Source organism: Salvelinus fontinalis, chromosome 9 (genome assembly GCF_029448725.1).
Source record: "Salvelinus fontinalis isolate EN_2023a chromosome 9, ASM2944872v1, whole genome shotgun sequence".
Lineage (NCBI taxonomy): Eukaryota > Metazoa > Chordata > Actinopteri > Salmoniformes > Salmonidae > Salvelinus > Salvelinus fontinalis.
Window position 1 is genome coordinate 8825930 of NC_074673.1, and position 19257 is coordinate 8845186.

Sequence of the window (19257 nt, forward strand, 5' to 3'; positions counted from 1 at the left end):
TTTTTTTTTTTTAATCCCTTGTGGTTTACGATCACACCGACAGGTCCTTTGCATTTTGGTACACTAGAAGTACATTCATTTCCAATGGAACGCTGCATTTGCAGTACAGAGGCAGTTGCAGTGAGTACAGTACATTGGATTTATCAAACATTTGTGTCAAACTGTACACGTAGTCAGCTTGACAGAAATGGTAGCATAAGGTGAATGTTGAACATTTCTTGCACACATCCAGATGATGCTGCATACTGTTTTGTGATATGACACTAATCATTGTGAGCAAGGCGTGTATTAGTCGCTTTGGTTTCTCTACCATAAGCCACCTCCAATGTCATTTTAGAGAATTTGGCAGTAAATCCAACCAGCCTCCCAACCGCAGTCTACTTGTAACCCCACCAGCCCAGGACCTCCACACAAGGCTTCTTCACCTGTAGGATGTATGTGTATTCTAGGTAATAATGCAAGAATCAGACAAATCATAAGAATGTTCCATAACTTTAGTGCAAAAATCCTCATAACTAAACTACAACCAATAACAGAACAAGCAATGATCTGTTTAAAAGGGGAATAAAACATCCCCTGAACTACAATCAAACATCAGTCACACACACCGTTGAAGAACAAGGACATAAAATGTTTCCACATTTTCATTTATTAGAACATTAACCAACTGCAGTCGGGTGTTAACCTGATGGCATGTGTTATTGTCTTCTCTCTATTCCCCCACAGGAGCGAACCCTCCTCCCTTTTGACCAGTAGGGTTGGGTTCAGTTCCATTTCAAACAAATCCAAAAACTGAAATTCCAATTAAGAATTTATAATTTAGAAGTGAAATTTCAGTTTACTTCTGGAATCTAATTGAAATGGACCCCAACTCATGCTGACCAGGGCCATGTTCAGTACGAAAAAGTTTTGGAACGTCGCATATAGAAACGCTAATAGAGTCAACATGATTCTTTATTCTACACGTCGTAGCGGCATGTCCGTTCTACATAGCAAATTTCGCTCTGAATGTAATATGCTGAAGTAGCTCAGACCAGGGTAGGTGGTCTACAGACAGAACAGGACAGCTATGACTATACCAGGCAGATAGCGGTGTGCAGTGTGGATGTTAACTTAAGGATGTGTTGTTTGAAGGCCGCCATCTTATATTGCTGTTGATAAGGCCGCCATTTTGAATAGATAGTTGTTGATAAGGCCGCCCTTTTTGTTTCTTCACTCTGTGATCCCCAGCTTCTTCTTGAGGGACTCGGGCATCTCTGGGGGAGGGGGACGGGGCAGGCGGAAGTAGACCTTGACAGAGTCGTAGATGAACCACTGCAGGGCGGTCAGGGTACCGATCATGATGATACGGGCCACCAGACCCTTCCACACACCTGAGGAGATAGAAAGGAAGAAAGCAACAGAACACAACAGTTTACACTCAAGTCAAAATGTAATACTTTGTTACAGCATATACATCAAAAATATCAACCAATCAAAAAGTCTGATGGTGGTACTCAGATGATGTAGGAGATATTGAATCATGTCCGCTCCCCAGCCTGTCTGCACTGGTCATTTTCCAGCGAGGGTGCCAGTGCAGGGAGTGGGCTGAGGAGCAGGTAGACTGTTCTCACACGCCAATGACTCAAGCACCTCCAACTGTACAGCCAGAAAGCTGCTGGGAGCGTCTGGGCTGGAGCTGCAGTCAACACTCAAGAGAGAGAAAGCAGACTCAACAGACCAGGAGCGCCCCCCAGAGGTGGATCTAAGGAGCGTGTTGGAAACCTCTTTACTACACAATACATTTCCATCTGAAAAATCCTACTGGCTGAGTCACACTACCGAGCCAAACCAAGCGGTACTGAGCTGGCCTGGTTACACATCTGCCACAGTTAATAGAAGTTACTGGACAGAACAAGGTGAAAGGGAAATACCAGCGTCAACACAGTACAATTTGGTATGTCTCAGTAGAGTGAAAAGGATATGGGGGTAGGGAGGGTTCTGACAGAGGAATGCAGTGCTACTCCTCACCCTTGGGCCCGAGCTTCTTGAGCACTCCGATGGCGGTGCTGCCACTCTCCTTGTTCAGCACAGACACCACGGAGTCAGCAGGGTGGGAGACGATGGCACAGAACACACCAGCTGCAGGGGACAGAACAACCATCAGAGATGTGATCAGGACAACATAGAAAATATCAGATAAGTCGAAATTCTTAAATCGATTAAGAAAAACCCCCCATTTTGGATGAGTTATGGCTTAGGAGTAAAGTTACAGGCTACATCTCATACCAACGGAAATAAGTTGTAAAACTCATCTTTAAATTATTTAATACCCAGTATACCCATTTGTGGTTGGAAGTCTAACCAAAACAAACATCTACCAACTTCAATACGCTTCTCTTTAGAACTGTGGACTCACCAATGTATCCGGCCACGAAGGTGACGACCAGCTGTTCACCCTTGGAGCACTCAGCACGGGGTTTAGGCACCACATTTTTGTACAGCAGCTCCACGGTCCTCTCAAAGCAGGCAAACTTCATCATGGTATAGGGGATCTGCCTCATCCACAGAGGGACTACACCCTTGTAGAAACTATAGAGCAGCAACAAAGGGGCAGAGCGTGAGTGACTTGTTCCATGTTATTGACCTTTACCTCGCCAGGATTAAAAGGCCCAGTGCAGTCAAAAACGTGACTGTCCTCTTGTTTTATATACCATTTCCACACTGAGGTTGAAATAATAGTGTGAAAATAATGACATTTTAGTGTAAGAGCTGTTTGAAAAGACCACCTGAAATTTCAGCCTGTTTTGGTGGGATGGAGTTTTGACCGGCCTGGTGACATCACCAGTCGGTAAATTAGTTAATAAACCAATAAGAAAGTTCCAAACTCTGCCAATAACAGCTAGTTTTCTCCTCCCAACTCAGACCCTTCCCAGATAGTCCTAGCTAAATTCTTGCTTGAGAAATTGCTCTTTGCTAAAAAAGCTATTTTATTTTTGACCGTTTTAAATGAAAGCAATCACACTTAAGGTTTTTTGATATTGAGATAAAAACAGCTACGTTGGACCTTTAATTCTGGACTAAAACAACTGTTTTAATAGATTATTCCATGAGCATGTATTTAAGACCAGGAGTAGGTTTAAACTGGGTATAGGAAACAGGAACCAAATAGTCTATGACCTGTGTAAAGAAAAAGTTATGTAGGGACATAGAAAAGTTGTCCGCTCCCCAGCCTGTCTGCACTGGTCATTTTCCAGCGAGGGTGCCAGTGCAGGGAGTGGGCTGAGGAGCAGGTAGACTGTTCTCACACGCCAATGACTCAAGCACCTCCAACTGTACAGCCAGAAAGCTGCTGGGAGCATCTGGCCTGGAGCTGCAGTCAACACTCAAGAGAGAGAAAGCAGACTCAACAGACCAGGAGCGCCCCCCAGAGGTGGATCTAAGGAGCGTGTTGGACTTTGAAACATCCTCGTCATTGAGGAGTTTATTCTGGGCCAAGTTTATTCTAGTCATTACAAAACAAGGCCATATTAATTCAGCTGGTCCCAATGTGTTCCCTGACCCTCGGCCCTAGCCCTTTCGATGGTTGCAGATCTGAGAGCACCAGCACTTCACTGACCATACCAACCCAGACCCTTCAGAATAACAAAACATCAAAAGGGTTAGGGCTAAGACGGAGGTAGCAAAATGTGACTGGCTGATTCAGTAGGGATACTCACGCCCAGACTCCCTCCTCGGCGAACATCTTAGGGGCACACTGTCTGAGGGTGTTAGCGTAGCCGGGCTGGGTCTGAATACGCACTTTACACGCCTCCATTGGGGCCAGGGCGATGTCAGCGAAGAACTCTGCACTGGCAGACGCAGCCAGGTAGAGTGAGGTCCTCCACAGGTAGGTGTTTTCCTGCATTTACCAGACAGGCAGGGTAGGAGGTGAAGAGCAAAATCACAATCTCAATTAAGTCTTTCCACGACTCCTCACATCTCACCTGCATTGGGACAGAAGCGCCAAGATTCCTTACTTCAAGACATAATTCAATGCGTTTTGAAAAGCTGGCGAGAGGATGCAAAGAATCAAGGAAAGATTAATTGAGAAAGAGCCGATGGATTATTATAAAAAATGGGAGGAGGACGACGTTATTCTTTGGGTCTTTCGCAATTCAACTTTACTTGATTCCTTGCATTCGCTCTCCTTGCGAAGAAGGTCCAATACAGTTGAGGAGTCAAGGATACAGGAATCAACATATTGGCTACTCCCTGTACAGGGCACTACTTTTGTTCAAAGAGTGCCATTTGGGACGTGGACTTAGTCTCACTGATGAGCACTACTACAGTACTGACCTCTCCGATCATGTCGCTGTAGGTGATCTTGAACACCTCATAGAAGCCAAACTTGCAGAGGCCCTGCATGGAGTAACCGATGAAGGTGGGAGCCCAGCCCTTAGCCAGCCCTCTCATGCCATCCTCTTTAATGGTGATGGAGAAACCCTTGAAGATGCTCTTGTACTTGTCTGGGTCCACCTGGAGACAGAACCTACATTAGAAACTGAACTGATAAAAAAAAAATTAAAGTGGGGAAATTGTGCTGCAGGGTTCCTGTAAAGGGCAATGCACTCAATACTACAGAAATGCACTCAATACTACAGAAATGCACTCAATACTACAGAAATGCACTCAATACTACAGAAATGCACTCAATACTACAGTGCCAAAACACACTCAATGTATTTATTATACATTTATTAAAGTTGGGGTCAATGCCATTTCAAATCATAAAAAATAAAAGGAATTTCAATTTACTTCCTGGATTGAAATGGAATTGACTTTCAACGCTACAATGTATCCATTCTTCCAGCGCAGCAGAGCACATTGATCACAGACTAGAAGTGCGTCCCAAATGGTAACCTATTATCTACATTGTGCACTACTTTGACACAAACCCTATGGGACCCTGGTCAAAAGTAGTGCACTATATAGGGAATAGGGCACCATTTGGGGCGCATCCCACACGACAAGCGGATATACAGACCTGCAGACGGCACTTGACCAGGTCAAGGGGAACGACCGCCGTGTGTGTGATCCCGCAGCTGAGGATGCCGCCGAAGCCGCACAAGGCATAGTATTTCTTAGAGCCAAACTCACAGCTAACGTCAGAATCTAGGGCAGACCGAACACAATCCAGAAGAGAGACAGACAACACACACCATGCTGTTAGTCAACATCACTTCGAAGCCATGCCGAGTGTCTCACACCACAACGTTAGCAATGGATTATCATAATACGCTCTCTAGGCTTTTCTCTTGATTATGCCCTCTAGCACAGTGGAGAATATTCTCTCCCCGACACTGACAGTCATTCATGTTGTTATTGTTAAGTAATACCACAAAACAAATCTTCAATAACAAAAGCAAGGTGTGTTTGGTTGATTCCTCTATTCCCATACCAGGGTCATTATTCATTGAGTGTCAAGAGTTGGAGTGCTGATCTAGGATCAGGTCCCTTCTTATCAATGTAATCTTAATCATTATGATCGAAAGGTCAAAACGTATCCCAGATCAGCACTCCTACGCTTCGTGAATACTGGCCAAGGACACCAGTCGTCATTTTGAAAACTTGTTCTGCAAGTATTATAGGCCCAACTCCAAGGCAGGGCAGTCCAGTTTTTAACAAGGAGGATGTCCTGTCCTGGCTAGGAATTTGACTGCAGTTTTTGCTAGGCTAAAGGTCGCTGATGTTGAACGAATGTGGGTACAGTATCAAATTGCTGTTAGCGGCACAGAGAAAGAGCAAGTGCCTGCCAGGACCATTTAGGGGGTCATACCATAAAGTTAAAGAATGCCAGCTTCGCATTCTGTTAAAGCTTCCCAGTTCATGTGACTTACTTTACTCTCATTTTAGCTCCTAGGGCCTCAACAATACATCTCTAGTTCAAGCATGCAAATAAAATGATAACTGGCTGCTGCTCCCCCCCCCCCCCCCCCCCCCCACTGCATATTAGTGGAAACACACCGTTCCTGAAAATACTAGCCATTTGGGATGTAGTCTTGTTTCAGAAAAATACTGTTAACTGGGAAGTCAATGTCTTAGTGGAATCCACAACACAATATACATGCCATGCAAACCGTGGTCGGGGGCCACAGACCTGCAACCTGCACTTGACCAGGTCAAGGGGCACCACTGCTGTGTGTGTGGTACCACAGCTCAGGATTCCACCGATGCCACACATGATGAAATAATGTGATGAGCCAAACTCACAACTGTCTCCCTCTGAGGAAAAGACAGTGAATTGGGGTTCTTTCACAGATGTAAGAGGGGGGGGGGAAACATTTTTTTTTAAATATACACTGCAGTATTAGGCCTACTCTTTAGTTGGGTAGTTGGTGCAGACCTGAATACAAATGTTCAGTTCAACTCCAAGAGTGAAGACCATATATTTTTTCTAGTACTGAGTCTTTAACTGGCGCCTCACATTCTATTCAAGCCGATACCTGAGCTCGACAGTCTAGCAACGGTGGCAAAAAAGATCACCTTCATGACGGCGTTACGGCTGATTATTCCATTTATATATGGGTACATGTAGTTAAAGGGCACCGTATCTTACATAGTACATAAATTGAGGGTTGTAAACGGTAGCCTATCCATCTAATCTATTTGATAGGGGCTCAAGTATAACGAAGCCCAACGGTTCCCATTAAATCACTAACTGATAAGACTTAATGGAAGAAACTGTCAAAGCAAGTAGCACAGCCTAGGACAAGGCCATAATGAGACCTTTAGTAGCACAGCCCAGGACAAGGGCATGAGACCTTTAGTAAATTGGTAGACTTCCAAACTCACGTGGCAAGGAGATCAGGACACACCATGTGCAAGCCCCTATACACACGTCTTCATGACAGTATTCTTTCAACTCAACCATGACATTAGGCCCCCATGTATTATTCCACTTATTTGCAACAAAATCAGTCCTAGGCTGTTAGTGTTTACTTTGTAATTATCTAGCTACCTGTGCCAGGGCTATAGACAACACGAGACAATTTAGGTCTATCAATATGATTTGCCTTGTAGCTTTAGTCGTCATAAAAAGGGGATTGGGCCTTGGTATTAGCTGCATTCCTATTTAACAATTCTCAAGCTAGCTCGATTTTTCTGCAGACTTCTACTAATAAGTTGTCATAGCTTCTGACCTACTTACTGCAAAACTTTGCCCTTCACAGTGTCCTCCATGCATGACTGCAAGGCCTTGCCTAAAAGGAAGTGCAAAGGGACTGTACAGAAGCCAAACGCAAATTTAAAAAATGTCTGATGCCTAACATTCAGCGATCAGTTTTTTAAAAGTTATCTGTACTTCGGCTATTGGATAGTATTACACGAATAGAAATAGAACGTTAGTTCATATTCATGTCAATGATTAGTCTGTTCTATTCATTCTATGTATGCACATTTAATCCTATAGCCGAAATCCGGATAGATAATTTTAGAAAAACTGGGCCCAGACGATTTAAACTTTATTGGTGTAGTTCAAACATAGTCATTGGTGTACTCACTGATAAGTACAGAGAGATAAGAGACGGTTCAATTGGCTTTCGTTCATAAATCCATAACGCTATGGACTAGTAAAAACATAAGTGGTAATATTATCTATCAAACCTATTTTAGCTAGCTAATTCTTTGAGGACTTTGCTAGCAAGCTAGCTAGCGTTAGTTGGCTAATATTAAGTAACATACACCACTCTTCTTACCGGCCACTGCAGCGGCAGCCAATGTGCGTTTTCTTGGTCCATGATCGGCAGCAAGACTTTGTGATGGCTCCTCGACTTTCTGGAAAGTGAAAAGGGGAGCGCTGAACGGGTTCGATCGCGCCAACTGTGTTAACGCGTTGGGGTACATTGTTCCTTAAGGGTGGCTGTGGGGAACAGATAAAGACAACGTGGTTAGCTAGCTTTACCAAAAACAATGGACGAAACAAATGTATTTAGTTAGATAGTTGGCCAACTTGGCCTGAAATTACATGTCATGTAAGTTGTTTCAACGTGTACTTGTTACTTTAAAGCAAGAGAGCTATCTAGCTAACGTCGTTAGTACACAAAAGCCTGCTGGCTAGCCTGAGTGTTAGCTAGTTGCTAGGCTAGCTAACGTTAGCTAGCCGGCCAACATTTTTTAGATTATCCTTGCTGGAGCAACCAATATTCTTGTATTGAGAAATGTATCCCACATCAACAAATGTGTTACTACGTAAAGTATAAATTCACAAAAAGTTATCTTTATATGTTCTTTACTTCCACGCGTTCAGTCGCAAAATGGCGCCGCCGTCCTTCACCACCGGCGAATCGTAGAGACCGATGTGTCTGGCAAGTGTCCGTCCTAACTGTGCAAGAGACTACGTCACCTGAGGTTAGAGGATACGTCAGTTCCGCACTTTTGGTGTCTTTGGGATGCCCTCTTGCGCTATGTGGCCTCCTACCTATACCAGGCTTTTCTGCATACAATATGAAGGTTTCTGACTGCCCCAGGTGGCAATTTGTGTCATTTTTTGTGTTGTTCATTCATTGATTTGTCCCTTTCCTTTGTGACAGGCACACATGCAAACAGTGTAGTGAAGAAGGGGCAACAGCAACTCAGGAGGCTGAAGAAATATGGCTTGTCACCTAAACCCTCACAAACTTTTACAGGTGCACAATTGAGAGCATCCTGTCGGGCTGTATCACTGCCTGGTATGGCAACTGCACTGCCCACAACCGCAGGGCTCTCCAGAGGGTAGTGCGGTCTGCACAACGCATCACTGGGGGCAAACTACCTGCCCTCCAGGACACCTACAGCACCCAATGACACAGGAAGGCCAAAAAGATAATCAAGGACAACAACCACCCGAGCCACTGCCTGTTCACCCCGCTACCATCTAGAAGGCGAGGTCAGTACAGTACAGGTGCATCAAAGCTGGGACCGAGAGACTGAAAAACAGCTTCTATTCAAGGCCATCACTGTTAAAAAGAAAACATCACTAGCACAGAAAGGTTACTGCCTACAGACAGACTTGAATCATCGGCCACTTTTAATAATGCCACTTTAATAATGTTTACATATCTCATATGTATATACTGTATTCTATACTATCTATTGATTCCTTGCTGTCCCCAGTCCGCCTGGCCTTGCTGCTATTCCAGTTTCAGCTGTTCTGCCTGCGGTTATGGAACCGCCACCTGTCTCAGACCTGTTGTTTTTCAACTCTTAATGATCAGCTATGAAAAGCCAACTGAAAATTATTCATGATTATTATTTGACCATGCTTGTCACTTATGAACATTTTTGAACATCTTGGCATAGTTCTGTTATAATCTCCACCCGGCACAGCCAGAAGAGGACTGGCCACCCCTCATAGCCTGGTTCCTCTCTAGGTTTCTTCCTAGGTTTTGGCCTTTCTAGGGAGTTTTTCCTAGCCACCGTGCTTCTACACCTGCATTCTAGCTGTTTGGGGTTTTAGGCTGGGTTTCTGTACAGCACTTCGAGATATTATCTGATGTACGAAGGGCTATATAAAATAAAATTGATTGATTGATTGATATTGCACCTTAGCCTATGCTGCCGCTCTGACATTGCTCATCCATATATTTATATATTCTTATTCCATTCCTTAGATTTGTGTAAATTAGGTATTTGTTGTGGAATTATTAGATATTACTTGTTAGATATTGCTGCACTGTCGGAACTAGAAGCACAAGCATTTCGTTACACTCACAATAACATCTGCTAACCATGTGTATGTGACCAATAAAATTTGATTTGATTCAAGTTGAAGGATGCCACTCAACTCTTCTTTCACCTTTGAGTTGGACGCTCATCTTACCATGCATGAATGTTTTCAGTTTTTGTTGAAATATTCTCAAACAAGAGCATCCTTCTGAGGTGTTTTTATGCATGTGACCAACTGTGTTCGACTGTGGGCGTCTGCACAGCGCCTACCACAAGACTGTTAACCCACTGAACTAAATCCTAGGCATTACCTCAGTGAGCCAACACAAATCTTCAAGTCTCAGGCAAGACAAGGGTTCTCATAATCGTCACTTACAGATATCAATACAGTAGCTGTCCATCGAACAGAGTACACACTCCATCTCAATAAAGAAAACCACGGGGAGACAATTGAATTACCACATTTATTTCTTGACAGTATTTTAAATAAAAACAGATTCAAAATCCTTACCCCCACAATCCCTATCATATCTGTCCATCGTTGGGAAGCTAGCTGCCTGATTAAAGTCAAAAACATTGAATCTTTAATATATTCACTGTGTAACCACAAGTCAACAGAGGTTCAGTTTTAGGATAGCATTTAAAAAAAAAAAAATCACTTTCACCTAGACAAAAGACCAACATTAACAATTCACATTAGAAAATTACAGAAATAAAAAATACTTATTTTCAACACTGGACAAAAATTTCAACATCTTGACATCAAAATTCTATGAATGGTCAACATAAGTTAAGTTGCTATCAATATTACCATTTGTCTCTCCTCAGTCAATTGTTTTACTGTCCCCTTTAGTGTTACCTCTTCTATGACAATGAAGTGTACATGAGGCAGAGTAAATTTCAATTTATAATTCAAGTAACAAAATGGAATACATTGTTAACTCGTATATTTGCTCAACTACCTATTGCAAAAACGTTATTCTTCCCAGATTAGTAGTGTGCAGAACCGCTTAGAAGGGCAGTGTGGGTGCACTAAAAAAAACAGCCAGTCTTGGGTCATGTTCCTTAGGCAACAAACAGGGAAAACACACATTAAAACAGGGAGGATTATAACCATTTTGCTACGGTGCCCTACTGAACATGACCCGGTAGATGGGACTGGAAGATCTGGAATCTTTAGCACAACAAATCACTACTAAATGAAACATGTACGTAAACTCACACAAACTCACAAAGCTATACTGGGATTTGGGTCACTGCCCGTCAAGTCAGGTGCCATCATGAACCATTCAAAGGTCAGACCACTTACTTAGTTACTGCAGCATATACCAAAAACGAGCAATTTAACCAAAGAAAATCAGTTTTATAACCTTTATAGCTTGAAAATAAGGGTTTTTCCTCATACAGTGACGAGACCTGAAGATACACTATTGGACACTGTCACTCCTCCCAGCACTGATCAGATTAATTTAGAGCAGATTAGAATAGACCTGAGCACCATTATTCTACCTAGCTTTATTATTACTACTAGTGTATATTCAAAAAACAATACAGAAATACTTGTAAATGTTTCCGTAATTAATAGCATTTCTTTGTGCTTGAATTAGTGGGAGGGCACTAAGCAGGGTTGAGGTAAATTCCATGTAAATTCCAGTCGATTCAGGAAGTACACTGGAATTCCAATTCTCTTCCATGCTTTTTAATGAGGAACGTTTGGAATTGTTTACTTTCTGAATTGACTGGAATTGAAATGTAATGGACACCTACACTGGCACTAAGTGCTATCACTGTGCATGCACTTCACCATCAGAAAAACACCTGGCACCACAGACACTCCAAAAACTACAAACATGTCCTTCAAGAACTACAACCATGCATACGACTTGTCTGTCCTTTCTAAAAAATACACACACAAAGAATACACAACATAGACTTCACACTACAATTAAAAACAACTTAATAATTAAAAACAAAGTCTCTTCAGACTGTCTTGGCAAGACAGTGTTGGTTTTCCAGGAAGCTGGAGTTGGTTGGGTTGAATACCCCTCCTCCTCTCCTCACGTGGGGTGAGGAAAAGCGAACAAGGAGGGGACAGGGTGATAGTCTACCAGCCCAGATTAAAAGTCAGTCAGTCCTCCAATGTGGTGACCAGAGGATGACGATGGAGGGGGTGTGGTGAGCTAGTGAGGTGTGGATGGCAGAGCAGTGGCCAGGTGGTCTGTTGAATAACCGGGGTTCTGACCTCAAATGGACAACCTGGTAAAATAAAGGTTCAAAAAATACAATAAAAAAAGAGAGCAGGGTGGAAAGGGTGCACTGCTTACCTGCCGCCACTCTCTGCTTCTGCACCTTGGCTGCTGCCTCCCCCGATACCAAGCGGCACAATCACATTATCGAACACGGCATCCACCATCTTATCAACCGTGCTACACAGATGACCCTTAGCGCTGTTCAGGTGACCCTTGGCATTGGTTAGCATTCCCTTGAAGGCCTGAACCTGATCTGCATCGAGGTGCTGAATGGCGAAGTAGATGGACCCAGCTACAGTGACGAGTACCATGAGCTTTAGTAGGACAGAGAGGAAGCCGGGCCTGGCCGGCACGTTGGAGCCCAAGGAGCTGCATTCAGAATCAGACTCTGTATAGATGGAGCGCTCCAGGAGAGTCTCGTTCAGCCAGTAGTTGCTGGGTTTCACCGGTCGGCCCGCCGCGCCGCGAATAGGTCGCCTGCAGCTGGCGCTGGGGAGAGAGGGATTAGAGGACGAGGTGAGTGACTAAAGTAATTTAAATCTACTGCTTTAAATATCACTGAAATGAGCTGTGAAGGTCATGGAATTTTGGATGACGGTAATTGGCCAGCCAAATGACCGCAAGTCTCCCCATTAACCATTCGAATAGCAAGAAATGTTAAATATTATTATTACACACATTTTTTCTTCTCCTCCACTCCTGACTGCATGAGCTACCATAGATTACATTTCTGTGTGCTGCTGCAATTTGCTTGCAGATTTCTATGTGTGCTTGTTTGCTACAACACCTGGTTTGTTTCAGAAAAGAGAAACAAAGTTTCATCACGTTGTTAAGAGTCCATGTTACCTTAGAAAAGGACTCAACTAGAGGTCGACCGATTATGATTTTTCGGCGCCGACACCGATTATTGGAGGATCAAAAAAAGCTGATACCGATTAATCGGACGATTTTTTGAAATTTATTTGTAATAATGACAATTACAACAATGCTGAATGAACACTTATTTTAACTTAATATAATACATCAATAAAATCAATTTAGCCTCAAATAAATAATGAAACATGTTCAATTTGGTTTAAATAATGCAAAAACAAAGTGTTGGAGAAGAAAGTAAAAGTGCAATATGTGCCATGTAAGAAAGCTAACGTTTAAGTTCCTTGCTCAGAACATGAGAACATATGAAAGCTGGTGGTTCCTTTTAACATGAGTCTTCAATATTCCCAGGTAAGAAGTTTTAGGTTGTAGTTATTATAGGAATTATAGGACTATTTCTATCTATACGATTTGTATTTCATATATCTTTGACTATTGGATGTTCTTATAGGCACTTTAGTATTGCCAGTGTAACAGTATAGCTTCCGTCCCTCTCCTCGCTCTTACCTGGGCTCGAACCAGGAACACATCGACAACAGCCACCCTCGAAGCAGCGTTACCCATGCAGAGCAAGGGGAACAACTACTCCAAGTCTCAGAATGAGTGACGTTTGAAACGCTATTAGCGCGCACCCCGCTAACTAGCTAGCCATTTCACATCGGTTACACCAGCCTAATCTCGGGAGTTGATAAGCTTGAATTCATAAACAGCAGAGCTGCTGGCAAAGCGCACGAAAGTGCAGTTTGAATGAATGCTTACGAGCCTGCTGGTGCCCACCATCGCTCAGTCAGATTGCTCTATCAAATCATAGACTTAATTATAACATAATAACACACAGAAATACGACCCTTAGGTCATTAATATGGTCGAATCCGGAAACTATCATCTCGAAAACAAAATGTTTATTCTTTCAGTGAAATACGGAACTGTTCCATATTTTATCTAACGGGTGGCATCCATCAGTCTAAATATTCCTGTTACATTGCACAACCTTCAATGTTATGTCATAATTACGTAAAATTCTGGCAAATTAGTTCGCAATGAGCCAGGCAGCCCAAACTGTTGCATATACCCTGACTCTGCGTGCAATGAACGCAAGAGAAGAAACACAATTTCACCTGATTAATATTGCCTGCTAACCTGGATTTCTTTTAGATAAATATGCAGGTTTAAAAATATATACTTCTGTGTATTGATTTTAAGAAAGGCATTGATGTTTATGGTTAGGTACACGTTGGAGCAACAACAGTCCTTTTTCGCGATTGCGCACTGCATCGATTATATGCAACGCAGGACACGCTAGATAAACTAGTAATATCATCAACCATGTGTAGTTATAACTAGTGATTATGATTGATTGATTGTTTTTTATAAGATAAGTTTAATGCTAGCTAGCAACTTACCTTGGCTTCTTACTGCATTCCCATAACAGGTGGGCTCCTCGTAAGGCAGGTGGTTAGAGCGTTGGACTAGTTAACCCTAAGGTTGCAAGATTGAATCCCTGAGCTAACAAGGTAAAAATCTGTCGTTCTGCCCCTTAACAAGGCAGTTAACCCACCGTTCCTAGGCCGTCATTGAAAATAAGAATGTGTTCTTAACTGGCTTGCCTAGTTAAATAAAAGGTGTACATTTTATTTTATTTTTTAAACTGCGAAATCGGCGTCCAAAATTACCCATTTCCGATTGTTATGAAAATTTGAAATCGGCCCCAAATTAACCTCTTGGAACTATAGGGGGTGCTGTTCCGCATTAGCATATTTGTGTCTCCAAATTAAACTGCCTCGTGCTAAATTCTTGATCGTACAATATGCATATTATTGTTATTATTGGATAGAAAACACCTTCTAGTTTCTATAGAAGTTGAAATTTTGTCTCTGAGTTGTACAGAACAATTTCTACAGCACTTTTCATGACAGGGTTCAGATTTCAATTTTTTTTACCTCTGATCTGGGGTCTGTTTTTAAGGCGACAGTGAATGCTATGAAGAAACCGACACTGCCTACGTCTTCCTCTGGGTGTCTGTACGTCATCACGCTTTCAATGGAATCGATGGGATATTCACAGCCAGTATAAAAGACCAAAATGTATAGAGACCGCCCTTTCTCGTCGTGCGCCTGAAGCGTGAAGGGCATCGGACCTGCCTCGTTCCAAATCGTTTTCTAACCAGCAATATTTCTCCGGTCATGTTTTTACTCGTTCTAGGTGTTAAAAACATCAAAATGTAGTTAATTTGAACCGTTTTATAGCAATTTATATCCGTTTAGTGCGATTTTAGAGGAATTTATTTGTTGTGCACTCTGAAACTTTGGACACGTTTTGGGGTGTCGGTCGTTGGTGGTGGACATTTCGAAGGACAGAGGACATCTATCGACCAAAAGACGTTTATAACATAGAAAGGATACATTGCCCAAGAATCTGATGGAAGAACAGCTCAAAGTAAGCAATATTTAATATGATAAATCGTGTTTCTGTCGAAATATTTTAAACGCATATTTCGCCATTTTGTTTGGTATAGCTTCACTTGGCGAACCCTGTATTGAAAAGTAAGGATAATTTTAAAAATGTAAATCAGCGGTTGCATTAAGAACTAATTTGTCTTTCGATTCCTGTAAACCCTGTATTTTTTAGTCAAGTATATGATTAGCTATTAATTAAACTAGATCACTCTGAAAGATGGCGACCGACATTTTCAGGCTTGTTTTGCTACTATTTTCATTGTGTAACCACGGTTTTGTATGGCTAAATATGCACCTTTTCGAACAAACTGTATATGTATATTGTAAAATGATGTTACAGGAGTGTCATCGGAAGAATTCTGAGAAGGTTAGTGAAAAAATTAATATCTTTTGGCGATGTTGACTTTCATCGCTCACTTTGGCTAGAATCAATGCTGGGCTGCTATGTGCTATGTGCTATGCTAATATAACGATTTATTGTGTTTTCGCTGTAAGACACTTAGAAAATCTGAAATATTGTCTGTATTCACAGGATCTGTGTCTTTCGATTAGTGTATGCTGTGTATTTTTACGAAATGTTTGATGATTAGTAGTTAGGTAAACACGTTGCTCATTGTAATTATTCTAGTCCATTTGTGACGGTGGGTGCAATTGTAACCTATGGCAGCTACCTGAAATATGCACTTTTTTCTAACAAAACCTATCCTATACCATAAATATGTTATCAGACTGTCATCTAATGAGTTTTTTTGTTGGTTAGGGGCTATAAATATCTTAGTTTAGCCGAATTGGTGATGGCTACTGGTGTTGGTGGACAAATAAAAGATGGTGGATTATGCTAATGTGTTTTTAGGTAATAGATGTACATCTTTACATATTGTGTCTTCCCTGTAAAACATTTTAAAAATCGGAAATGGTGGCTTTATTCACAAGATCTGTATCTTTCATCTGGTGTCTTGGACTTGTGATTTAATGATATTTAGATGCTACTATCTACTTGTGAAGCTATGCTAGCTATGCTAAACAGTGTGTGGGGGGTGGGGGGTGCTCCCGGATCCGGGTTTCTGAGGCAGTAGAAGTTAATCGGCCATTCCGATTAATCGGTGGACCTCTAGACCCAACCACACGAATACCTAGCCATCCCGTCTTCAGTCAGTGTTTGTTAGTTCATTTTTGTTGTTGTTGCGGTTATGACAGTTATTTTTTTTTCATGACAGTCTTCATTCATAACGGTTGATTACATGGTTATACAGTAATTGTGCCAGGCCTACTGGAAAGATAAGTACTTTTCCAAAATTCTATTTAATCTTTCTGGGAAAAACAACCATTCTTCAAGGCTACTTTGCTGATGAAATGAAATGTCAACAGACTTACCTGATGCCTGTGGGTGAAAGGATCTCAGCGAGAATCTCTTCAACATTCTCCCTCGTCTTCTTAGGGGTCTGGTCGCCAGTTGCTAGGCTCACCTCCACCACCTGTAGCTGTGAACATTGACAATAGCAACAGATGATTGAGAGGCTGGAGTTTATGGGGGCAAGATAATGTTATTTGTACATATTTGTGCTGAACTTTCTTGCTGTTGAAGACAAAAGCGGTTTTAATGTGAGAGCTCTGATTTCCATTGTATGTTTTAATTTTTATTTATTTATTATTTATTCTATATGGAAAATAAAGTTGAACTTGAAAACTTACCTTGCTGCTCCGTCTGCTGCTGTTCCTAACAGTGGCAGGAGTCTTTCCTCCGCTCCTCACAGGCTTCTCCACAACAGGAACAGGCTCTGGTTCCGTAGCGGTACCTATCTCATCTGGCACAGGCAAAGCCAACATGAGTCAGTGAGAATCAAGGCATCTAAACTGACAGTCAAACATCATAAAGTAAAAAAGATACATTCCATTTCAATTCAGGAAGTAGACTGAAATTAACATTTTCCTCATTGCTTTTCAGTTTAGGCCTACTTCCTGAATTGAAATGGAATTGATCCCAACTCTGAATGAACTTTATTTGTATAGGTGAGCTGCCTAATTAATTGTGCATGTTCTTGTGCAGTGGTAAGATGATTGCTCTCACCTTCCTCCTTGTCACTGTACTGGCCAGAGTATGTGTTGCCGTTCTGGTTGCCATCTGCCTTGGCTGCAGCGTTAACTGTGGCAGTTTCAGGTGGGCTGGGCGTAGTCTCAGCTGCAGGTGTATCCAGTAGCTTCTGAAGCTTTTTCTCATAAAGCTTCCTGGTGGAGCCTGAGGGGAAGGCAAAGGAAACCAGTTAGGGATGAAGTGAACTGTGGTTAAAAATATATCTCCGTTTGTCTGAGTCTGTTGGCGCAAACACCTCCATAGTCTCAAGTGGCTTCCTCTCCTCGTCTCCTTTTTTCATCTGCACAGGTTTGAAAGAACTGACGAGGTGAAAGCAGATTCCTCAGTAGGCTTCTGCCATTTCGCTCTCACTTCTCTTCTCCAATCAGTGCAGACGAAGGAGAGGAGAACACCTTAGACAAGTGAGAGATATAAGCAGGACTCACCAACTATGGGTCCAGCGTTGACTCCATGCTTCAACAGCTCATCTTTCAAACTTGCATCGGTGAGGTCTGTGACTTCCACTTCTTCTGAGCGAGGCTTGTCTGTCTTCCTGGTAGCTTTCTATGGATTGATTATGGGTGTCAATACATATACTGGTTAATTAGATTATCTAATAGATACCAAATATTTGCCTATCTAACGTTATCTGCCACCTTGGGGCGGCAGGTAGCCTAGTGGTTAGAGCGTTGGACTAGAAACCGAAAGGTTGCAAGATTGAATCCCTGAGCTGACAAGGTAAAAAATCTGTCGTTCTGTCCCTGAACAAGGCAGTTAACCCACGGTTCCTAGGCCGTCATTGAAAATAAGAATTTGTTCTTAGCACATTTGTTCTTTTTAAGTGTGTAAATAACATCACATGGACAGCGACCTTCATTTTACAACACAGGTATCTAGTGATTTAATGCATTATGACTAAGATTAGAATATCAATTCACTCATAGCACTGTAATAACCATTTATATCATACACATTTCATTACTTACTCTTCCAGATCGGCTCTTGTTGGAGACTACAGGGGCAGGCAATTCTTCATCACTGGAGAACGTGTCTACAGATGGTGGACATTTCTTGTTCTGAACGGTCAAGTTTTTCAGGTACAACTGGACGTAAACATCTTTCTTCTGTTCGGAGCTGGGAAGTGGGACATTGTTGCCCGTGAGCTCACTTTTGAGCTTATCCTTGGTGAGAACAGACGGATCTTCGAGGAATTCCGCCATGCCTGGTTGCTTTCTTCTAGCTAAAAACTGTAGCTAGCAAGTAATGCTGAAATGTAGCAGTTAGCAAACGCGGTCGCTAACAACAACAACAAGGAAACGTGCAGAGCTAGCAATGTCAGCAAATGAAAAGACTGGCGCCCAGCGATTTAATTTAGCTAGCATGAACTAGCTATCCGGTTTAGTTACTTATTTTTTATCTTCAGATAATATCACCTCCGATCGCTTGTCTCAGGCTGCGATTATTTAGCAAAAATACAGATGCAATTTAATTGTATATTTAAACCGAACAAGTAAATACGGATTTAAAACTATTTAAAGAACTGTAGGCCCTATGAATTAAAGCCCGGCCTATTTGCGTCTGTCTGTCCGCAGTCGTAAACCAGTTAATACCAAGCCAAGGCAACAAAGAGGAGAGCTATTGGACAGTAGACCGCAATGAAATATAAACTAGATGGTGATTGGTCGGTCTTGAAAATAACAGATGCACCTGCCACAAAGAAAGAGGAGCTTCAACATCAGTAGGCCTAGTCAGCAGTCAACATAGTATGTCGTCTGAATTTCTGCCCAGATTGATTTTTGGTATAGTTCAAAAGTCCTTTATAATGACATGAGAGGTAATTTACAATTTTATAACACTGATGATGATGATGAAACTCTGCATCCCCATCTGAAGATGGCAGTGTTATCCACTATATGGTTGAGTCTTTAAACCAGTGTTCTGTGAG

General features: G+C 42.1%; 2 protein-coding genes and 2 non-coding genes across 5 annotated transcripts; all 4 read right to left on the bottom strand.

Annotated features, from left to right (window-relative positions):
- Window positions 1–631: 631 nt before the first annotated feature.
- On the bottom strand, window positions 632–8352 carry LOC129862015 (phosphate carrier protein, mitochondrial-like). 2 transcript variants are annotated; one of them, XM_055933297.1, is made up of 8 exons: window positions 8253–8352; window positions 7716–7879; window positions 6119–6243; window positions 4318–4497; window positions 3699–3880; window positions 2399–2571; window positions 2011–2121; window positions 632–1373 (listed from the first exon to the last, which is right to left on the bottom strand). In XM_055933297.1, exons 2-8 carry the CDS (start codon window positions 7861–7863, stop codon window positions 1213–1215), a joined length of 1080 nt encoding a protein of 359 aa, XP_055789272.1. In that variant the 5' UTR covers window positions 7864–7879; window positions 8253–8352; the 3' UTR covers window positions 632–1212. The 2 variants fall into 2 exon arrangements, with proteins under 2 accessions (XP_055789272.1, XP_055789271.1); XM_055933296.1 differs by lacking the exon at window positions 6119–6243 and adding an exon at window positions 5006–5133 and having other exon boundaries at window positions 8253–8350.
- LOC129863052 (small nucleolar RNA SNORA53) lies at window positions 1522–1758 on the bottom strand. Its single transcript, XR_008760917.1, has one exon. It is a non-coding gene; the product is annotated as a small nucleolar RNA SNORA53 (small nucleolar RNA).
- LOC129863053 (small nucleolar RNA SNORA53) lies at window positions 3196–3432 on the bottom strand. Its single transcript, XR_008760918.1, has one exon. It is a non-coding gene; the product is annotated as a small nucleolar RNA SNORA53 (small nucleolar RNA).
- Window positions 8353–10108: 1756 nt separating the features above from the next.
- LOC129862017 (lamina-associated polypeptide 2-like) lies at window positions 10109–18942 on the bottom strand. Its single transcript, XM_055933302.1, has 6 exons — window positions 18299–18942; window positions 17759–17876; window positions 17310–17477; window positions 16934–17046; window positions 16616–16722; window positions 10109–12401 (listed from the first exon to the last, which is right to left on the bottom strand). The coding sequence occupies exons 1-6, from the start codon at window positions 18530–18532 to the stop codon at window positions 11984–11986; spliced, it is 1158 nt and encodes a 385-aa protein (XP_055789277.1). The 5' UTR covers window positions 18533–18942; the 3' UTR covers window positions 10109–11983.
- Window positions 18943–19257: the final 315 nt, after the last annotated feature.

What these genes read in the sequence shown, in the direction of transcription:
- LOC129862017 (XM_055933302.1), bottom strand. Translation starts at nt 18,532, where the DNA reads ATGGCGGAATTCCTCGAAGATCCGTCTGTTCTCACCAAGGATAAGCTC. An exon ending in ACAAGAGCCGATCTGGAAGA is followed by an intron (nt 17,877 to 18,298) that starts GTAAGTAATGAA and finishes ATCAATCCATAG; the next exon opens with AAAGCTACCAGGAAGACAGA. An exon ending in GTACAGTGACAAGGAGGAAG is followed by an intron (nt 17,047 to 17,309) that starts GTGAGAGCAATC and finishes TGCCTGTGCCAG; the next exon opens with ATGAGATAGGTACCGCTACG.
- LOC129862015 (XM_055933296.1), bottom strand. Translation starts at nt 7,863, where the DNA reads ATGTACCCCAACGCGTTAACACAGTTGGCGCGATCGAACCCGTTCAGC. An exon ending in TGGTCAAGTGCCGTCTGCAG is followed by an intron (nt 4,498 to 5,005) that starts GTCTGTATATCC and finishes TTCTGTCTCCAG; the next exon opens with GTGGACCCAGACAAGTACAA. An exon ending in CTTCGTGGCCGGATACATTG is followed by an intron (nt 2,122 to 2,398) that starts GTGAGTCCACAG and finishes TGTCCCCTGCAG; the next exon opens with CTGGTGTGTTCTGTGCCATC.